Source organism: Staurois parvus, unplaced genomic scaffold (genome assembly GCF_062004578.1).
Source record: "Staurois parvus isolate SC_StPar_1 unplaced genomic scaffold, SC_StPar_1.0 ptg000291l, whole genome shotgun sequence".
Taxonomy (NCBI): Eukaryota; Metazoa; Chordata; class Amphibia; order Anura; family Ranidae; genus Staurois; species Staurois parvus.
Window position 1 is genome coordinate 828,324 of NW_028318087.1, and position 18,679 is coordinate 847,002.

General features: G+C 42.7%; 1 protein-coding gene across 1 annotated transcript in view; it reads right to left on the reverse strand.

The window, feature by feature from the left end:
• Positions 1 to 5,334: 5,334 nt before the first annotated feature.
• The window catches only part of LOC149458200 (pulmonary surfactant-associated protein D-like), a 36,813-nt gene continuing 23,468 nt past the window's right edge, over positions 5,335 to 18,679 (reverse strand). Inside the window, exon 5 of the mRNA XM_089682490.1 lies at positions 5,335 to 5,962. Coding sequence (XP_089538616.1) covers positions 5,574 to 5,962 — 389 coding nt within the window. The 3' untranslated portion in view covers positions 5,335 to 5,573. The remainder of the gene's footprint in view (positions 5,963 to 18,679) is intronic.

Genomic DNA, 18,679 nt, shown 5'->3' on the forward strand with positions numbered 1-18,679 from the left:
ACTGAACCTCTGGTGCTGGGGCAGATAGATCTGTGAGCTGCTGCTGGTGTGAGGCTGGATTTCAGTGCAGTTGTGAGCAGAACAACAGCACCTGACCGATCTCTAAGATGTCCCCTGGCCAAGAGAGCAAGCCCTCCAGTTACAGTTAAATTTAAAGACTATTCTAGAATTCCCTATTGTTTCAGATCACTGAGATTTGTAGTTCGAATGTGGCTTCAAGGTTCAGTAAATGTTAGCTATGGGACTACAGGCCCCAAAATACTCTGCTTTAAAACAGGAAACGCAGTCTCGCTCTAGAGGCAGGCGATGATGCAATGACCTTGTTCCTGAGCATAAGGGGGAAATAAACAGTCTATTTTTTTTTTTTGGTGTTGTCTCCTGTTCTTCAATTCTTAGTAGCCTGCACCTGGTTACACATGTAATTTTAATCTGGAAAATGTGTAGCTCTGCTGTAAGCATGAGCCAAGTTTACTTATGTGTGTAGCACCCTCCTAGATAGGTGCTAGGTTGGGTAGAATAGTTATAGCTTTGTTTTGATAGGTAAAAGCATAGTTGGCTTACTGTATTGGGTGAGCTGTGATCATTTACTTAGGTCTGCTCTGTGTGCTCCGATGCTGGCAGGCTGGTATAGATCTCTCTGCATCCAGAAGGCTTGAGAGGTTTCTGGATGGTGGATGGTAGGTGTGGAGCTATGTGGATGCCAACATGAATATTGAGACAGCCCCAGTCAATTTCAGGGAGTCGGCTCTGATGCATGCTGGGCAACTGTACTGTATACATTCAAAGAGCACACTGGGCTCTGGGTCTTTCCCGCCTAGGATTTTTCCAGCTTGGGAGAGGGCATGTTGCCCTCCCAAGTATCTGCTGCTTTAAGCCTAAGGTGAGCGACCTTAGGGCCTGAATGCTGCAACCCATATTCTACAGAAGCTGACAGAGTGGATGTCTACTGGATATCTGGTCTGGTACCATGGAGGAAGGCTGCCATCTGCTCTTGGGCCTTGTGAGTACAGACATCCTAAGGATCCTAGAGACTGTGTGCTACTTAACCTCTCCGGGTGTTAGGAAGTCAGCTGTGGGTCTAGGCTAAAAGGATCACTGGCTGGTGTCCCTATGAGCTTTCTCTATTTATCCCTTTTTACTGCAAATGACTCTGCTCAACTTGCTACTACTTCACTACTATTGCCCTGAAGATTACCGTAGATAAGGTCTTCAAGTGTACATGGTTCCTAAATTCTGACGTATCTACTCATCTCCCTAATCCCTATCCAAGTTCCTCAACAAAAATAGCATCCCTAGACTGTTCATTGAAGGAAACAAGCAAATATGCTGTGTGCCTGGCAAAGATAGTGGGGAAGCCTGGACAATATTGTAGTGACTTCTACAGGAGTAGCTTTACATGTGGATGATTTCTCACTATCCACCAAGAAGTGTTGCTTTATTATAAGTGTCAAAAAACATCCACCCTAAATGTTCAATTAATTAACAATTTTCCATATATTATTATTCCAACTGCTTGAACACGTGAAATCAAAATAATATTGTGTGCCATCAGAGTGAAACAAAATATAATCATCTATGCATTACAAAATGTTCTTCAAATTGTAACCGTACCTATGTGATTTTTTTTTTCCAAGAATCAAAACAACTATAATTGTCTTCATGTATCTTATCACTCCTTCAGTGCTGTGAACTACTCTGCATTAATGTGATAACCCATGCCTTATTATTTTCATATAGAGCACTCACCAGATTCACTGGTTTAGCAATTTAGATTATAAAAGGTCCGCAGCACTCATACGTCCATTTATCCTCAAACACTGATATTTGCTGATTTTACTTCTTTCAGCACAAACCAGTCTTCAGCAAATTTGACAAAATTATATTTTTTACCCCACAGATCCATATTGAGTTTTCTCTTTCTTGCTCTTCACATATTTTTTTTACATAAAATGCACTGACGGGTGCTGTTGAGGGTGCACTGATGGGTGCTGTTGAGGGTGCACTGATTGGTGCTGATGGGGGGGCACTGATTGGTGCTGATGAGGGTGCACTGATTGGTGCTGATGAGGGTGCACTGATGGCCTCTGATGAGGTTGCACTGATAAACTGCCACTGATGTGTACTGATGGGTGCTAATGAAGATCCACTGATCGGGTGGAACTGATGTGTATGAATAAATGGCACTTGTGTACACTGAAAAGCTGCAGTAATTAGATAGCACTGATGGTAACTGCTGAGCACTGATGTGCACCGATAAGGTGCAGTGATGAGGCAGCACTGATGGGCACTGATAAGCTGCAGTGATGAAGCAGCACTGATGAGCACTGATAAGCTGCAGTGATAAGGCAGCACTGGTGGAGACTGATGAGCCCTCACTAATGGGCACTGATATGCACTCACTGGTGGGCACAGATGGGCACTCACTGGTGAGCACTGATGAGCACAGATGGGCAGCGATGAACACAGATGGGCACTGACTGGCACCACTTCGCACTGATGGGCACTTATATGCACTCGCTGGCAGGCACTGATGGGCACAGATGAGCACAGATTGGCACTCACTGGTGGACACCGATGGGCACTGACAGGCACCGATGAGCACTGATATGCATTCACTGACCGACACTGATGAGCACAGATAGGGCACTGATGATCACACTCACAGTTTAGGAACCAATTCTCTCTCCTTTCCTCACACTCGGTATTGGCGTGAGGAAAGGAGAGAGAAAACCCAGTCATGACCCTGCTGTGTTTACATTTGTGATCGCTCTGTAAAATGACAAGCAATCATAAATGTAAACAGCCGCTGTAATTAGCCGTTCACCCCCCTCTTCATGATGTACTGTGTCCGAGGGACACAGCCATCACTTACAGTTCCCGATGTGTGCCGCCGGGGGTGCACGGGAAGCTTGATCACGGGAGGATGTCATATGACCCCTTCCCAGAACTAGCTGGCCGCGGTGAAACCGTTATTCGGCTATCTGTGGTCAGCAAGTGGTTAAATATGACCAAATGGGGTTTATAGCTGGTAGACAAACCTCAGATACCACTAGAAGACTCATGAATATTATTCACTTTGCAGGGATGGGTCAGATGCCTTTTCTTCTCTTGTCTATAGATGTGGAGAAGGTGTTTAACTGTGTCCATTGGGGTTATATGTCACAAGTATTAAGTAAATTTTGTTTCCGTGGTCTAATTTTATCTGCCATACTAGCTCTTTGTCTCCTTCGGCCCAGGTTTACACCTCTAGCTTTCTCTCTAAGCCATTTTCTATTACAAATGGCACCCGCCAAGGATGCCCACTATCCCCCTCAATTTTCAATTTGATGATTGAGCCTTTAGCAGAGTGTATACGATCCCACTCCCTCATAATGAGTTTTCTAGTTAAAGATCAATCTTATAGTATTAACTTTTTCTCAGACAATGTTATGCTAACTAATCCGGAAATATCACTCTATCAAGCCCATGCTATCCTGTTGGAGTTTAGTCTGATATCTTACTATAAAGTCAATTTCAGTAAATCATTAATTTTGAACCTCACTGTCCCCCATTCTTCCGTTCTTTTCCTTACAACAACATCAACCATATTCAGGGGAAGAACAAGCATCACCTATCTTGAACTACAAATAGCTCCCTCCTATGTCCTTACTGTTGATATCAATTATAAAACTGTTATCTCCAAATTGGAGAAAGAATTAAACGTCCTTATCCGAGCTGAACTTTCATGGACTGGTAAATTACTCTCCCCCAAATTCTTTATTTATTTAGAACCTTACATATTCCCATGTTTGTACTTATCCCTATTTTCCACTATGCATAAAAGGTTTATATGGCAGGGAAAAAAAACCCAGATGCTCACATATTCTGCTCTCAAAACACAGGAAGGTAGGAGATATGGGGATGGTTGATATCTTCGATTATCACACAGTAAATCATTCGGACCAATTGAAATATTGGTTTTCCACCACCGAGACTCCACTTTGGGTTGATATCGAAAAACATTTCATGAAAACTGCTTCATTAGACCACTTGCTCTTAGCAGACCTCTGGAGACCTATCCCCATAAATAACTTAACCAGTACCACTCAAGCATCTATTCTGGCTTGGAGAACATTAATCAAATCCACCTATTCTCCATTACATGCTGACACTGTACGATTTCCCATTCATATACTGGAAATTTTAATCCCGGACATATGAATACGTAACTGGGAGAAATCTGGTGTTACCTGGGTTGAGGAATTGCTCACAGAGGGAATCCCTGATACCCCTGAAACTATAATAACCAAATTTAAATTACCAGGTACAACATATTTTACACTATTACGTATTAGATATTTTTTGTTCTCTCATCCTCTACCTAAGATGTCTATACACCCTAAGTTGTGGTGTTTTCTAACATGCCCAGAGAAATCACTAAGAGGAATATCTCTAATATACAATTTCGTCAAGCCAAATCTGAATTTGCAAAAAATAGCCCCATGCTAAAATGGGAAAAGGATCTAAATGTGTCCTTCACCATATCTCAAAGGCAATATGCCATAAAATACATATATAATATTACCCACTGTGTAAACCACTGGGAATTGGTCTTAAAATGAAATACAAGATGGTATCTTACACCTTATAAGTTTGGCTCGCATATATCCTGAGTGTACACCCCTTTGCTGGAGAGGTTGTGGCTCTACGGGCAATCTGTTTCATATATTGTGGAAATGTAAAAGTATTCGCAGCTTCTGGCGAAGAATATTCCAAATCTTGTCAGATATATCAGTTATAGTTACTCTCCCTGATCCAGGTCTGGCTATATTGAACCTGGGAATAGATAACTTCTTTTCCTTACCGCAAAATTATTACTAACCTCCTGTTATCCGCTAAATTAACCATTACAAGACATTGGAAAAAGGAATTGGCACCCAGTCCATCAGAGGTTGTTTATATACTCAACAACATTACTCATATTAAAGATTAATAGCTATCCAAGCTGACACATTACCAGGATTTGAGAGAGCCCGGAAACCTTGGCTTACATGGTATAACACCTGATGGTATTGAGCATTATACTTGATGGATAACTTTCTTACATCAGCATAATTGACCTATATTATCATTCTATTTCATACCATGTATGTAAATCCCTTTATCTGCTCCCTTCCTCCTTTTTCTCTTCTTTTTCCTTCTGATGTGACTGGTACCTTGTATTGACATTTTGATGCTTTATGCCTATATACAGTACATGATGTTATGTTTATTTACAATAATGACCAATGTACTGTTCTACACTTTGATTCATGCTTTTGTCATATTATACCCACGGCGGCTTTGTCCACATGCTAGGTATGTAACCTCTGCATTTTATTAATAAAAAAATTTAAAAAATTAAATTAAAGAAACAGTTTGGGCTATACATACAAAATCTCTGTATATAGACAGGAGCAATGGTTCTGCACATAATTATCAAAAATGTCTGAACATACTGTACAATTTGTGTTCTATTACATGATACTTTATCATTTGATAAGTAAACTGATTAAAGCTTAACCACTTTTTAACTTTTCTCTCTTCATCTTACATCAAATCATTTTGAATTCACATGTAACCGGTCTAGTCCATTCACATGGAATGTCATTCCATTTCTGCCGTTTGGGATCCTGCTCTAAACAATTCTCTGCTCTTCCGCCATTTGGCTCAGTCTCTCTCCAGTTCTTGTAAACAGCTGAGCGTCCATCAAGATGCATAAAATTCCCTTCTGCATGCCTGTCACTAATCCCAAGAAATCCATGTTTACCTGTTTGTTTGGATAATTTGAAAATCATTGAATCTTCTGCGCTATTTTCTGGAGAAGGCAATATTCCTCCATACATTTTACAAATAGCCAGAGATGTGGAAAAGTCTTCAATCCTATCAAGAGATATATAAACTTTGTTTCCAGATCTTGCTTGAGAATGTGGGAATATTAGCACTGTAGAAAAAAATATTAAGAGTGCAAAGTTATTCTAGCATACACCAAAAACATCAAAATATGCAAAAATATCCACTTGAAGATCTGGCTTTTTCAAGGTTTCAAATCAAGGTTTTTTTCTAGAATATTACTTAGAGCCCCCAAAAACTATATATTTTTTTTTAGCAGAGGTCTAGAGAATAAATTGCAATTTTTTTTATGTCACATGATATTTGTGCATTATTTTCAATGCAGTTTTTTGGGAAAAAATACACTTTTATGAATTCTAATGCATACAAATGCAATATATGGCAGTGACAGGTACTCTTTATGAAGAGATCTGGGGTCTATTAGACCCTAGACCTCTCCTCTACTCTAAAAGCACCTGATCACACCAAGATCGGTGTGATCAGATGCTTTCCCATTTTAAAAATGGCGCTGTTTACATCTGGGAAACTGAAAGTGACAAAAGTACTCACAGCTTCCAGTTTCTTTTGTCATAGAGGTCATCAGGCACTTTTCTGGTACTTCGATGGCCCTATGATAAGCCAGAAAAACCACCGGCCTCAGTTTAGGGATTTCTGGTGGGACAGAGATCTCGGAGAGGCATCGGTGGGTGGCGGAGTGACCCCTTCCACAGCCTATAAAAGCCATCCATCAGCTAATTAGCAGCTGAATGGCTTTTACAAAAAAAGCCAGCCACTGGCCAAAAAGCCCCAAATGCCGGGATGGTGTCTGCAGCTAGAGGCATCATCCTGGTATAACCACTTGCAGCTCGTAACATACACTATATTGCCAAATGTATTGGAAAACCCCTCCAAATCATTGGATTCAGGTGTTCCAATCACCTCCATAGCCACAGGTGTATAAAATTATTATTATTATAAAGGATTTATATAGTGCCAACAGTTTGCTCAGCGCTTTACAATATAACGGGATACAATACAGCAACAATACAGTTCACTACAAGAGGGAAAGGAGGGCCCTGCTCCTTTGGAGGTTACAATCTAGGAGGGAGGGGCTAGTGGTACAAAAGGTAGTAACTGTGGGGGATGGACTGGTTGGAAGAGTAGAAGATTCCAGTATTAGTTGAGGGCAGGATAGGCTTCCCTGAAGAGATAGCTTTTTAGAGATCGCCTAAAAGTGAGCAGAGTAGGCGATGGTCTGATAAATTGGGGTAGAGATTTCCAGAGGATGGGTTAAGCTCTGGCGAAGTCCTAGAGATGAGCATAGGAGGAGGAGACAAGGAAGCTATAGAGTAGGAGGTCTTGCGAGGAGCGGAGAGTACGGTTTGGGTGATATTTAGAGACAAGATCGTTGATGTAATTTGGGGCAGAGTTATAAATGGCTTTATACGTTATTGTTAGTGTTTTGAATTTTATCTGTTGGGCAACGGGACGCCAGTGGAGGGATTGGCAGAGAGGGGTGGCAGATACAGAATGGTTAGTAAGGTGGATGAGTCTGGCAGCAGCATTCATGATAGACTGAAGAAGGGATAGCCTGCGATGAGGTTGGCCAATGAGGATGGAGTTACAATAGTCAAGGCGAGATATAACAAGGGAGTGAATAAGTTGCTTAGTGGTTTCCAAGGTTAGGAACGGGCGTATCTCAGCAGCTCAGTGAATTCATGGTACCATAATAGGTTGCCATTTGTGCAATAAGTCCATCCATGAAATTTCCTTGCTACTAAATATTCCATGGTCAACTGCTAGTGGTATTATAACAAAGTGGAAGCAACTGGGAACAACAGCAACTCAGGAACGAAAAATGACAGAGCGGGGTCAGTCACCAACTGTCTGCAGAATCAATAGCTAAAGACCTCCAAACTTTGTGTGGCCTTCAGATTAGGGCAACAACAGTTGATAGAGAGCTTCATGGAATGGGTTTCCATGGCCGAGAAGTTGCATCCAAGCCTTACATCACCAAATGCAGTGCAAAGCGTTGGGTGCAGTGGTGTAAAGCACACCACCGCTGGACTCTACAGCAGTGGAGACATGTTCTCTGGAGTGACAAATCACACTTTTCTGTCTGGCAATCTGATGGGTGTATCTGGGTTTGGTGGTTGCCAGGAGAACTGCATTGTGCCAAGAGTAAAGTGTGGTGGAGGGGGGATTATGGTGTGGAATTGTTTTTCAGGGGTTGGGCTTGGCCCCTGACTGCAACTCGAAAGAACACCTTTGGGATGAATTAGGGCAGAGACTGCGAGCCAGGCCATCTCGTCAGACATCAGTGCCTGACCTCACAAATGCGCTTCTGGGAGAATAGTCAATCCCACAGACACACTCCTAAACCTTGTGGACAGCCTTCCCAGAAGAGTTAAAGCTGTTATATCTGCAAAGAGTGGGCCAACTCAATAGTGAACCCTACGGACTAAGACTGGGATGCAATTAAAGTTCATATACGTGTAAAGGCAGGCATCCCAATACTTTTGGCAATATAGTGTATATACGTTAGCGGGTCTTCAAGTGGATATAGAAGTAGATAATTCAGGGCTTACATACTATTTAATAACTGCTGTGTCTCAAACAGTACATGGTAGCTGAATAGCCAATAAAGTTGTACTAAAGGCTTAGTGATTTTTACTCTAAAGTGTTAGTTCAGATTTACAAATAAATTACCTATGCACATGACGGTGTTTGTAGATACAAACAATCTGTGCAACTTTGACCAAAATTGAATAATACCCTTGCTATAGGTGTAGGCTATTTACGTACCTCATTACGCCTGACCAGAAAGCTCCAAGAACAATGCTAGGCGTTTGCTAAGCAAGGGCCAGCTATTGCTGTTCACCTTCACCATCACTGGAGTCAATTCTCCCTCTGATTCACACACATGTCCTTTCTCACCTCTGATGCTTTAGCTCTAAGCTTAGAGTGTGAGAACTCACTCACTCACTGTTAGTGAAGGTTAACAGTTATAGCTGGGCCCCACTTGGCAATGTCCTGGGAGTTTTCAGGCCAGGCTTCATGAGGTAAGTGAATGACCTACACCTAAAGCAAGGGCATTATTCAACTTTAGTCAGAGCTGCACAGCTTGTTTTTATCTGCAGACACCCCTTATCTGCATTTATTTTGTAAAGGTGAACTAACCCTTTAATGCATTCATAGTATTAACCCTTTTGCTGCCAGAGCTGTTTTTGTGTTCATTTTTTTAGGCCTGAAGATTGCATAAAATCCCTAAAACATTATATGTTTTCTGAAAGCAGACACTGTGGAGAAAAAAATAGTGGCACTTCCAACTTTTTATGTCACATGATATTACCACAAATGTCTAGGAAACACAACATTTTAGTAAAAAATACATTAAAGTTGATTTTAGGGCATCCAAACTCAATAAATTACTAATGTTTTGGTAACATATAAAAGATGAGGTTGCACTGAGTAAAAATATACTCAACATGTCAAACCTTAAATTTGCGTGTGCCTGTGAAATGGTGACAACCTGCAGTACCCTATATTTTCTATAGGCAACACTTTAAAAGCACCCTATAGGTCATCAGTTTAGTGTTATAGAGGAGGTCTGGTGCTAGAAGTATTGCTCTCACTTCAGCATGCACATCGATATGTAAGATGTCTGTTGCAATCAACATTTTCATGCATAGGCACCCCCATGGTTACATTTGTACATGAGTATATGTTGGGGTGGGGGGGCCTCAAAAACGTTTTATTTTTTTTTGGGGGGGGGGATTTATGTGCTTGGGTATGACTTTACTTTTTTACAATAAAAAAAAGCTTTTATTTTTTTTACTTGACCCCCGCCAAGGACAGCTTACACTTGTGCCCGCTGCCAAACCCTAAATGCTCACTGGATACAATCTTAAAATCCCAAGTACCACAAATCAGTGCCCACAATGGTAAGATGCACCCCATCCCCTCTAAGGTACAGCTCCAAATTCTTTAACTCCACATGCAGAACCACCAGGCCACCATTCCTAGTCACGAATCTGCCCACCTCCTTATTCACTTTTATACAGGCCTTATTAAACAGCTCCACACATCTGGTGCCATGCCATGAAGTGTGAGCCATGATATCCGGCCACACAATAGTCATGCCCAGAAAGGACGATCTTAGTTGCAGGATATTAAATTTAATGTCCCTAATAAGCTCTCACATGGAACGCAAATCCAAATCATTTCCCCCTGCATGTAAGAATGTAAGACCAGAACGTCTGGAGGACTATCCAGACAGACAAAATGATGCACCTCAGGCACCACCCACTGCCAAAGCATACCCAGCACCCCAATCCATGTGACCCTGCCCTGGGCTACGGGGACACCCAGCTGCCGGCCATTGGGCCTGATGTCCGCCCTCCTAGCCCCCCAAAATACATAAGAATGCCCTAGAATCCAGATGAGACATTGGGGTGGACCTGTAAAGAAAAACGGTACATCCATGCACTAACTGGACCGGAAAAGCCGGCAACCCACTACATAAAGAGAACAGAAAGCATACAAACAGAAACACAACACACCCCAGTTACTGCAAAAGGTGGAGTCTGATGTATAATCTATATCGCTTGGACTCCCACCTGCCGATTCTCTTAACCACCCCCTTGGCCAGTCCCCACCTGGATGCCTCAGTGGCTGCCCCTATGCAGAAGGAATGGGAAGAATAATCCCCACTATTCAACCCCGCTGCAGACAAATATCTATGGAAAGCAGCCACAAACTGAAACTTAGACAACAAAGACCCATCCGAGTGTAGGAAAAAGGCCCCCCCCCATCCGTGGACGTACCCGAAAGAACTGCTCCACCGCGAACACGGGACTAAACCCCGGACCATTCCCCCATAACAAGTCAACCGCCGCCTCCTTGCCACCCTGATCCATCTTGGATCTAATTATCCAAATCCTCAAGGCCAAGGCAGAACATAAAACATCCTCCACCTGCAAAATCCCATAAACCTAACAGGACGGGCTCACCAGCTCACTAATGCGGAAAGCACCAAAAAAAGCCACCAAAGACAGCATGGAACAGAATCACTTCCTTAGTAGACAGACAAACCAAATCCAAATGGTCCAACACCAAGCCCGGAACCGAGACGAAAACAGGTCATCTGGAATCTCAAGTATGACCCCTCCTACAGTAACCCCGCAGGGTCTGATGCACCACAAAAGACTTGGTGAAATCAGCAGACCCCAGCAACTTAAATAAGAAGGTGAGTCCTGCCAGCTTCCAATCCACTGCCGACACTGAGACACCCTGTAAACACACACAAAATACAAAACCAAGGAAGACATGTCAACACCAGAACCCACCCTGCCTACCTTTGCCATAAAAACTACTCTTCTCACACCTTGGAGTAGGACAACCACATAGTGGTGCTGAGTGATTCCCAAATCAGTCCAGCAGCGATTCCAATGCAACTTTCCAGAGCCAGCGAGGACAAGGCACCCCGTGTTTCTCCACCTCCGGTGCAACGCGCGAAACTCGTCCCACTGAAAACGAGACAAAACATCTGCCACTCTGTTGGAAGCTCCCAGGATGTGTACAGAAGAAAGAAAAGTATTAAGTTGCAAGCAACCCAACACCAAGTAATGCAATAACCGAATCACAGGTGGAGAAGAAGCCGATATGTTATTAATCGCCAATACCACCCCCATGTTGTCACAGTGGAAGCGAACCTGCTTGTTCCGGAAAGCCTCCCCCCAACTCTCCACTGCCAAGACTATGGAAAATAATTCAAGAAGACCAGGTTCCTCAAAAAAACAGCGTCTCGCCATTCAGCTGGCAATGGCTCCGGACTCCACCGGTCCTGAAAGTACACGCCGTAGCCAGCCGAACCGCCCGCATCTGTGAACAGAATCATATTGGCATTGATGACTGGACCATCCATCCACAGAGAACGGCCATTGAAAGAACCCAGAAAATTGTCCCAAATACGAAGATCAGCCCTAAACTCACCGGACAACCTGATGTAATTGCCGGGGGCCTGGATCCCCGACGTGGCCGCCGCCAATCGCCTGCAGAAAATGCTGACCATGGGAATAATCCTGCAGGCAAAGTTAAACTTACCGAGCAGAGATGCAATCGAATCATCCGACGTCCACCTACAAATCCCACTTGCATCCGAAGAGCCATCACTTTATCCATGGGCAATCTGCATTCCATGTTCCTGGAAGCAATGGTAATACCCAAAAAAAATTTTCGTAGTCGGGCCCTCCATTTTATCTGAGACCAAAGGAACGCCGAAACAGGCCTCCAGATGCTACAGCGTACCCAGAAGAATTGCACAAGCCCTAGTCCTAGACGGGTCAACACACAAAAAATCATCCAAATAGTGGATAACAAAGTGAAGACCGGAAACATCCCTGACTGCCCATTCGAGCAACGAACTTAACTTCTCAAATAAGGCACAAGAGACAGAACAGCCCATTGGCAGGCAACAATCAACAAAGTAAGAACCTTGCCAACGACATGCCAACAAATAGAAACTTTGAGGATGGACCGGAGGGAAACAGAACGCTGATTCAACATCTGCTTTCGCCATGAGAGCGCCCTGGCCACATTTGTGGACCCAGGACATCACGGCGCCGAATGATGTATAGGTAACTGCACAATTCAGAGGGTTGATACCATCATTCACTGAACTCCCAGCCAGATACAAGAGATGATGAATCATCTTGAACTTACCCGCCTCCTTCTTCGGAACCACACCTAACGGGGATACCACCAGTCCCGGATTAGGCGGAGATGAAAACGGGCCACTCATGCGATCCTAACCACTTCCTTGCAGAGCATCTCTGCCACTCTCCAGATGAAGGAACGCAAATTTCTGGAAACCAGGGGAATTGCCCGTAACCGGCTTGGGATATGAAAACCTTTCCTAAACCCCACTTCCAAGGCGCAGGCCGCCGCCTGATCCAGATACCTTTTTAGGAAAGGAAGAATCCTTTCCAAACGCACTGGCTCCCCTTTTTCCAGTGACGTCACCTGCGCGTCCTTTCCTTGTTTGAAACACCGACTAAGGGAATGGCTGCCTCCGCAACCAGAGCATTCATGTTTGAAGTGGCAGGCGCTACCAAACCGACACGTGCTGTCATTGAACTGCCAACAAAACCCCTTCTTTCTAGCGGCCGACGGTACTGAGGTGGAGGAGCCACCTCCAGGAAACAACTTACTCCCAGACCTGGGAGAAGTCATCAACTTCACCCATAAGCTGATATCCTTGTGGTCCCAGTGTATGGAAGGGCGAATGACCTTACACTGACAAAATTGCTCATCATAGCGGAGCCAAGCCAGCCCACCATAAACCTGGTGAGCCTCACTAATGGCATCCAGATAGCAAAAAAGGGGCAAACAATGCTCCGGAGCCTTTTCCCCTATCACGCTAGCCAGAATTGCAAACGCCTGCAACCAATTTGCAAACGTCCAAGGAATAAGTCGATTCGAAGTTTTCAGATACATAAACCATTGTTTGTGCACTCTATAACTTTTCGACAGACTAAATAATAAACACTGTTTTGGGTTATTTTCACCATAGAAATGTAGCAGAATACATGTTGGTCTATATTTATGAAGAAACATTTATTTGCAACATTTTATACAGTAATAGAAATGAAGAAAACCATAGGGTTTTTTTCAAATGAGTCTTTTTTTCATTTATTTAGCAAAAAAAAAAAACCCAGTGGTTATTAAATACCCCCAAAAGAAAACTCTATTTGTGTGAAAAAAAAATGATGAACAATTCATATGGGTACAGTGTTGCATGATCGCGCAATTGTCATTCAAAGTGCAACAGTGCTAAAAGGTGAAAATTGGCCTGTGTATGAAGGGGGTTGAAGTGACTGGTACTGATGTGATTGAAAAGTGTTAGTGCACGTAACTACGGTTTTAGTAACCAGCATGCAGTATAAGTGCGGTAAAGATGCAATATAGGTGTGGTATAGGTACGGTATATATGATGCCCGGCCTCCAGTACCTCAGCCCCTGCTAGCAATGTCAACGATGGGCAGTGCCCTCTCACCAGTTCCTGTAGTGTAGCTGTGAACTCTTGGTCTGGAAGGGGGGCCCTCAGTCTCTTCACAAAATGCCTCCAGAGTAGGAAGCAGAGAGTGAGAGGATACTCTGGTCTCCCTGTGGCAACGGTGCAGATGCAGTTGCTGCGGTCTATGCTGTGCTGCCCGGGTGTCTCTGCTGATCTGGTCTCTCAGGAGTCTGGTCAGTATGCAGCAGATGTGCTCTTACTGGTTCCTTGGCACCAAGAGGAAGAACCTAGCTGGACAGTCTCAGAAAAACAGCTCCACCGCTCCACAGCTTGGCACTCTCAATATGACCAGAATATAAAATCCTTGAAGGCAGAGGAGTTCTTTAAATTTGGAAATACTGTAAATCAGACAAACTCCTGGCCAGCCTGGCAAAATGTAGGAATCCAGCTTCCCACATCACATCACCCAGAGGGAAACATACTGTCCAATCAAAGATTCCCACATCTTGGGCATCGTTATAAAAATCATCTTTACTGTCACATTCAACCCCAGGGTGGAGATAATATTTTGAAAACAACAGGTCTCATCCTAGACAAGTGCAGAACAAAAAAAATGTGTTTAGTTTTGATTAATTTAAATAATTTTGTTTCGTTTTCGATTTCCATTCAATTCTATTCAAATTCAATTTGACAAAATTCGGGAAATTCAAATCAGCATTTGAATTCGAATTGGTATTCGAATTATAATTTATTCTATTCGAATTTCGGAAGATGGTTATATTTTTTCAATTTTATTCTATGCTAGGTTATTGTTTTTTTCTATTCTATTCTAGTCTAGTCTTTTCTATTCTATTATTTTCTATTCTATTTTTTTTCTATTCTAATCTATTCAAATTTGAATTCCATTTGATTCTATTCAAACTCAATTTGACCAAAGTCAGAAAATTCAAATCAGCATTTGAATTCAAATTGATATTGGAATTATAATTTATTCTATTCAAAATTTGAATTTTGGAAGATTATTTTTTTTCTATTTTATTCTATTCTATTTTATAGTTTTTTCTATTTGATTCTATTCTTTTCAGTTCTATTCTTTCATGTTCTATTATATTCTTTTAGAGTTCAAGTCAGATTAGCTTAGAATTTTGTCTGAATTTCATCCGAATTTTGTTTAGTTATTTTGGATTCCTTGGCATTTGGAAACTCGGAAACATGTCCAGATAACTGGAATGTCCAGATAACTCAAAATTTGTTTGAATGCAAAACAAACTGAACATGTTTATCTCCTCCTTCTCTGCAGAGGGACTAGACATGCCCAATGCTGATATCACTTTGCAGGAGGTAAGTTCTGTAATTAAAGCCTCTCCATGAGCAAAGGTTCCAGGACCTTATGCTCTGTTCACTGAATTCTGAAAACTTTTGCCAGAGGAAGCCATCCCAACACTCATCTCTCTCTTCAATCATATTCTGCAAGCTAATGCTTATTTGCCAACTGCTCATAAAGCCTATGATAAAGATAGGTACTGAAAAAAATAGAAAAAGACTGGCTGTTGACAGGCTTCTACCACCCAACATATTTGCCAAAATCAAAATGCAAAACTGTTGTCCAAATAATGGCTGATAGACTGCCCAGGGTGCTCCCTAGGTTTTTTTCACAGGCCATATCTGTATCTGGGTACTCAAAAGTGATGAATGTCAGGAAAACTGTGACAATTCTAAAACATATACGTCTGTTGGGCCCTCCTTGGTGCTCAAAGTCACTGTTGGCCTTGGACGCTGAGAAGGATTCTGACCAAATTCATGCTTTATGTGAGTTTTAGGGCCTATTCCTGAACTTTTTATCTACACTCTATTCTTCCCCAAAAGTTCATATTTTCACAGATTCTCTGCTCACCATTCTTCATGTTATACTGACTGAAACAATATGTACTTCAGGTGAAGTCCAGCTTTCTCTTCTACCTGTGAATTTTCAATCCCTAGGATGCTCTAGACCTTTATACATTCTATTTCACACGAGTCACAAATAAAATAACATAAGAATTGCAAACATGGCAAATTCTGCTTCTACCCTATGCAAACAATAGCTAAGCTGATTAAACGCAAAGGCATATTAAAATTAAATAAGGCTATCCTCACCTTTCTCTGAAAAGTGGGGCAATACCCAGAATAGTTTTCAAAAAGCAAAAACATTATACAGTAAATCCCAAACTTGGGGACAATTTATCTACTATCAAGTTGTACAATGTTTCTACCATCCTTAGACATACAGTTAGGTCCATATACTGTATATTTGGACACAGGCACAATTTTAGTTTTTTTCAGGTATTTACCAAAACATACTCAAGCTATAGTTATATAATGGATATGGTCTGAACGTGCACACTCAGGTTTAATTTGAGGGTATGTACATCCAAATTGGAGGAAGGGTTTAGGAATTACAGCTCTTAAGAATAGACATTCCCCCTTTTTCAAGGGACAAAAAGTAATTGGACAATTGAAGCAAAAGCTGCTTCATGGCCAGGTGTGGGCTACTCCTTCATTTCTTCATCAATTAAGTAGGTAAAAGGTCTGGAGTTGATTCTAAGTGTGGTATTTGCATTTGGAATCTATTACTGTGAACCTACATCATGTGTTCAAAGGAGCTGTCCATGCAAGTGGAACAGGCCATTGTAAGGTTTCAAAAACAAAACAAATCCATCAGAGAGATAGCAGCAACATTAGGAATGGCCAAATCAACAGTTTAGTACATTCTGAGGAAAGAAAATGCACTTGTGAGCTCAGCAACATAAAAAGGCATGGATGTTCACAGACAGTGGTGGATGATCGCAGAATAGTCTCTATGGTTCTCTAGATTGTAAGCTCGAAAGAGCAGGGCCCTCAATCCCCTCATGTTTTGCATTGTATTGGTATTGTTCTGTCACATGTTCTGTCCCCCTTTGTAATGTACAGCGCTGAGCGAACTATTGGCGCTTTATAAATACTATATAATAATAATAATGGTAAAGAGAAACCCATTCACAACATCCAGACAAGTCAAAAGTCATTGTCAAAGTCTACAATCAGGAGAAGACTTCATGAGAGCAAATTCAGATGGCTCACCACAAGGTGCAAAAAATTCATAAGCCTGGAGAATAGAAAAGCCAGGTTAGACTTTGCCAAAAAAAATCTAAAAAAGCCAGACCAGTTATGGAAAAGCATTTTTGGATGGATGAAACTAAGATGAACCACTTGCCAACCGCGCTATAACCGAATGACTGCTATAATGCGGTTGTCCAGTTCTGGGAGGGCGTCATATGACATGCTCCCAGAACGTGCCCTCCCGCGCACCCCCGGGGGTGCGCACCTGGCGATCTCTGTGATTGCTGTGTCCTACGGAAACAGCTGATCACATGATGTGGTAAAAAGCCAATCACAGCAGCTTTTTACTACGTGATCAGCTGTGTCCAATGACTGTCACAGCGTGAGGAAAGCACTGCCGATAACTGTCAATTGTCAGAGGACAGATTGGCTCTGATCATCAGGGCACTGATGATCAGTGCCCTGATGATCAGTGCCCAGCAGTGCCATCCACCAGTGCTGCCCACCTGTGCCCAGCAGTGCCATCCACATGTGCCCAACAGGGTCTTAGTGCCACCCACCTGTGCCCAGCAGTGCCACCCACCAGTGCCCATCAGTGCCATCCATCAGTGCCCAGAAGTGCGGCCAGTCAGTGCCACCCATCAGTGCTGCCCATCAGTGCCACCTATCAGTGCTGCCTATCAGTGCCCAATATTGTTGCATATCAGTTCCCCCTATCAGTGCCCATCATTGTTGCATATCAGTGCCGCCTCATCAGTGCCACCTATCAGTGCTGCCTATCAGTGCCCACCAGTGCTGCCTATCCATGCCACCTCATCAGTGCTGCCTATCAGTGCTGCCTATCAGTGCAGCCTCATCAACGCACATCAGTGAAGGAGAAAAATGACCTGTTTGCAAAATGTTATAATACAGTTGCAAGAAAAAGTATGTGAACCCCTTGGGATTACGTGGAGTTTTGCATGAATTGGGCATAAAATGTGCTCTGAACGTCATCTAAGTTACAACAATAGAAGAACACAGTCTGCTGAACATAATACTACACAAACATTAGATGTTGCCATGGTTTAATTGCACATAACATGTAAACATTCACAGTGCAGGGAGGAAAAAGTATGTGAGGCCCTAGCTTAATGACTTCTCCCAGAGCTAATTGGAGCCAGGAGTGAGCCAACCTTGACTCCAATCAGTGTGATGATATTGGATGTGTTGCTGACAGCTGTCCTGCCCTTAACACACACCTGTTTTGGGTTTACTGGTTTCAAGAAGCACTGTCTGATGTGAACCATGCCTCGCAGAAAAGAGCCCTCAGAAGACCTACAATCAAGAATTGTTGACTTGCATGAAGCTGGAAAGGGTTACAAAAGTATCTCCAAATGCCTTGATGTTCACGTGTCCATGGTAAGACAGACTGTCTACAAATGGAGAAAGTTTAGCACTGTTGCTACTCTCCCTAGGCGTGGTCGTCCTGTAAAAATGACTACAAGAGCACAGCGCAGAATGCTGCATGAGGTAAAGAAGAATCCCAGAGTGTCAGCTAAAGAGCTACAGAAATCTCTGGCACATGCTAACATTTTTGTTGACACATCTACAATAAGGAAAACATTAAACAAGAATGGAGTACATGGGAGGACACCACGGAGGAAGCCATTGCTGTCCAAAAAGAATATTGCAGCACGTTTGAAGTTTGCAAAAGAGCACCTGGATGTTCCACAGCACTACTGGCAAAATATACTG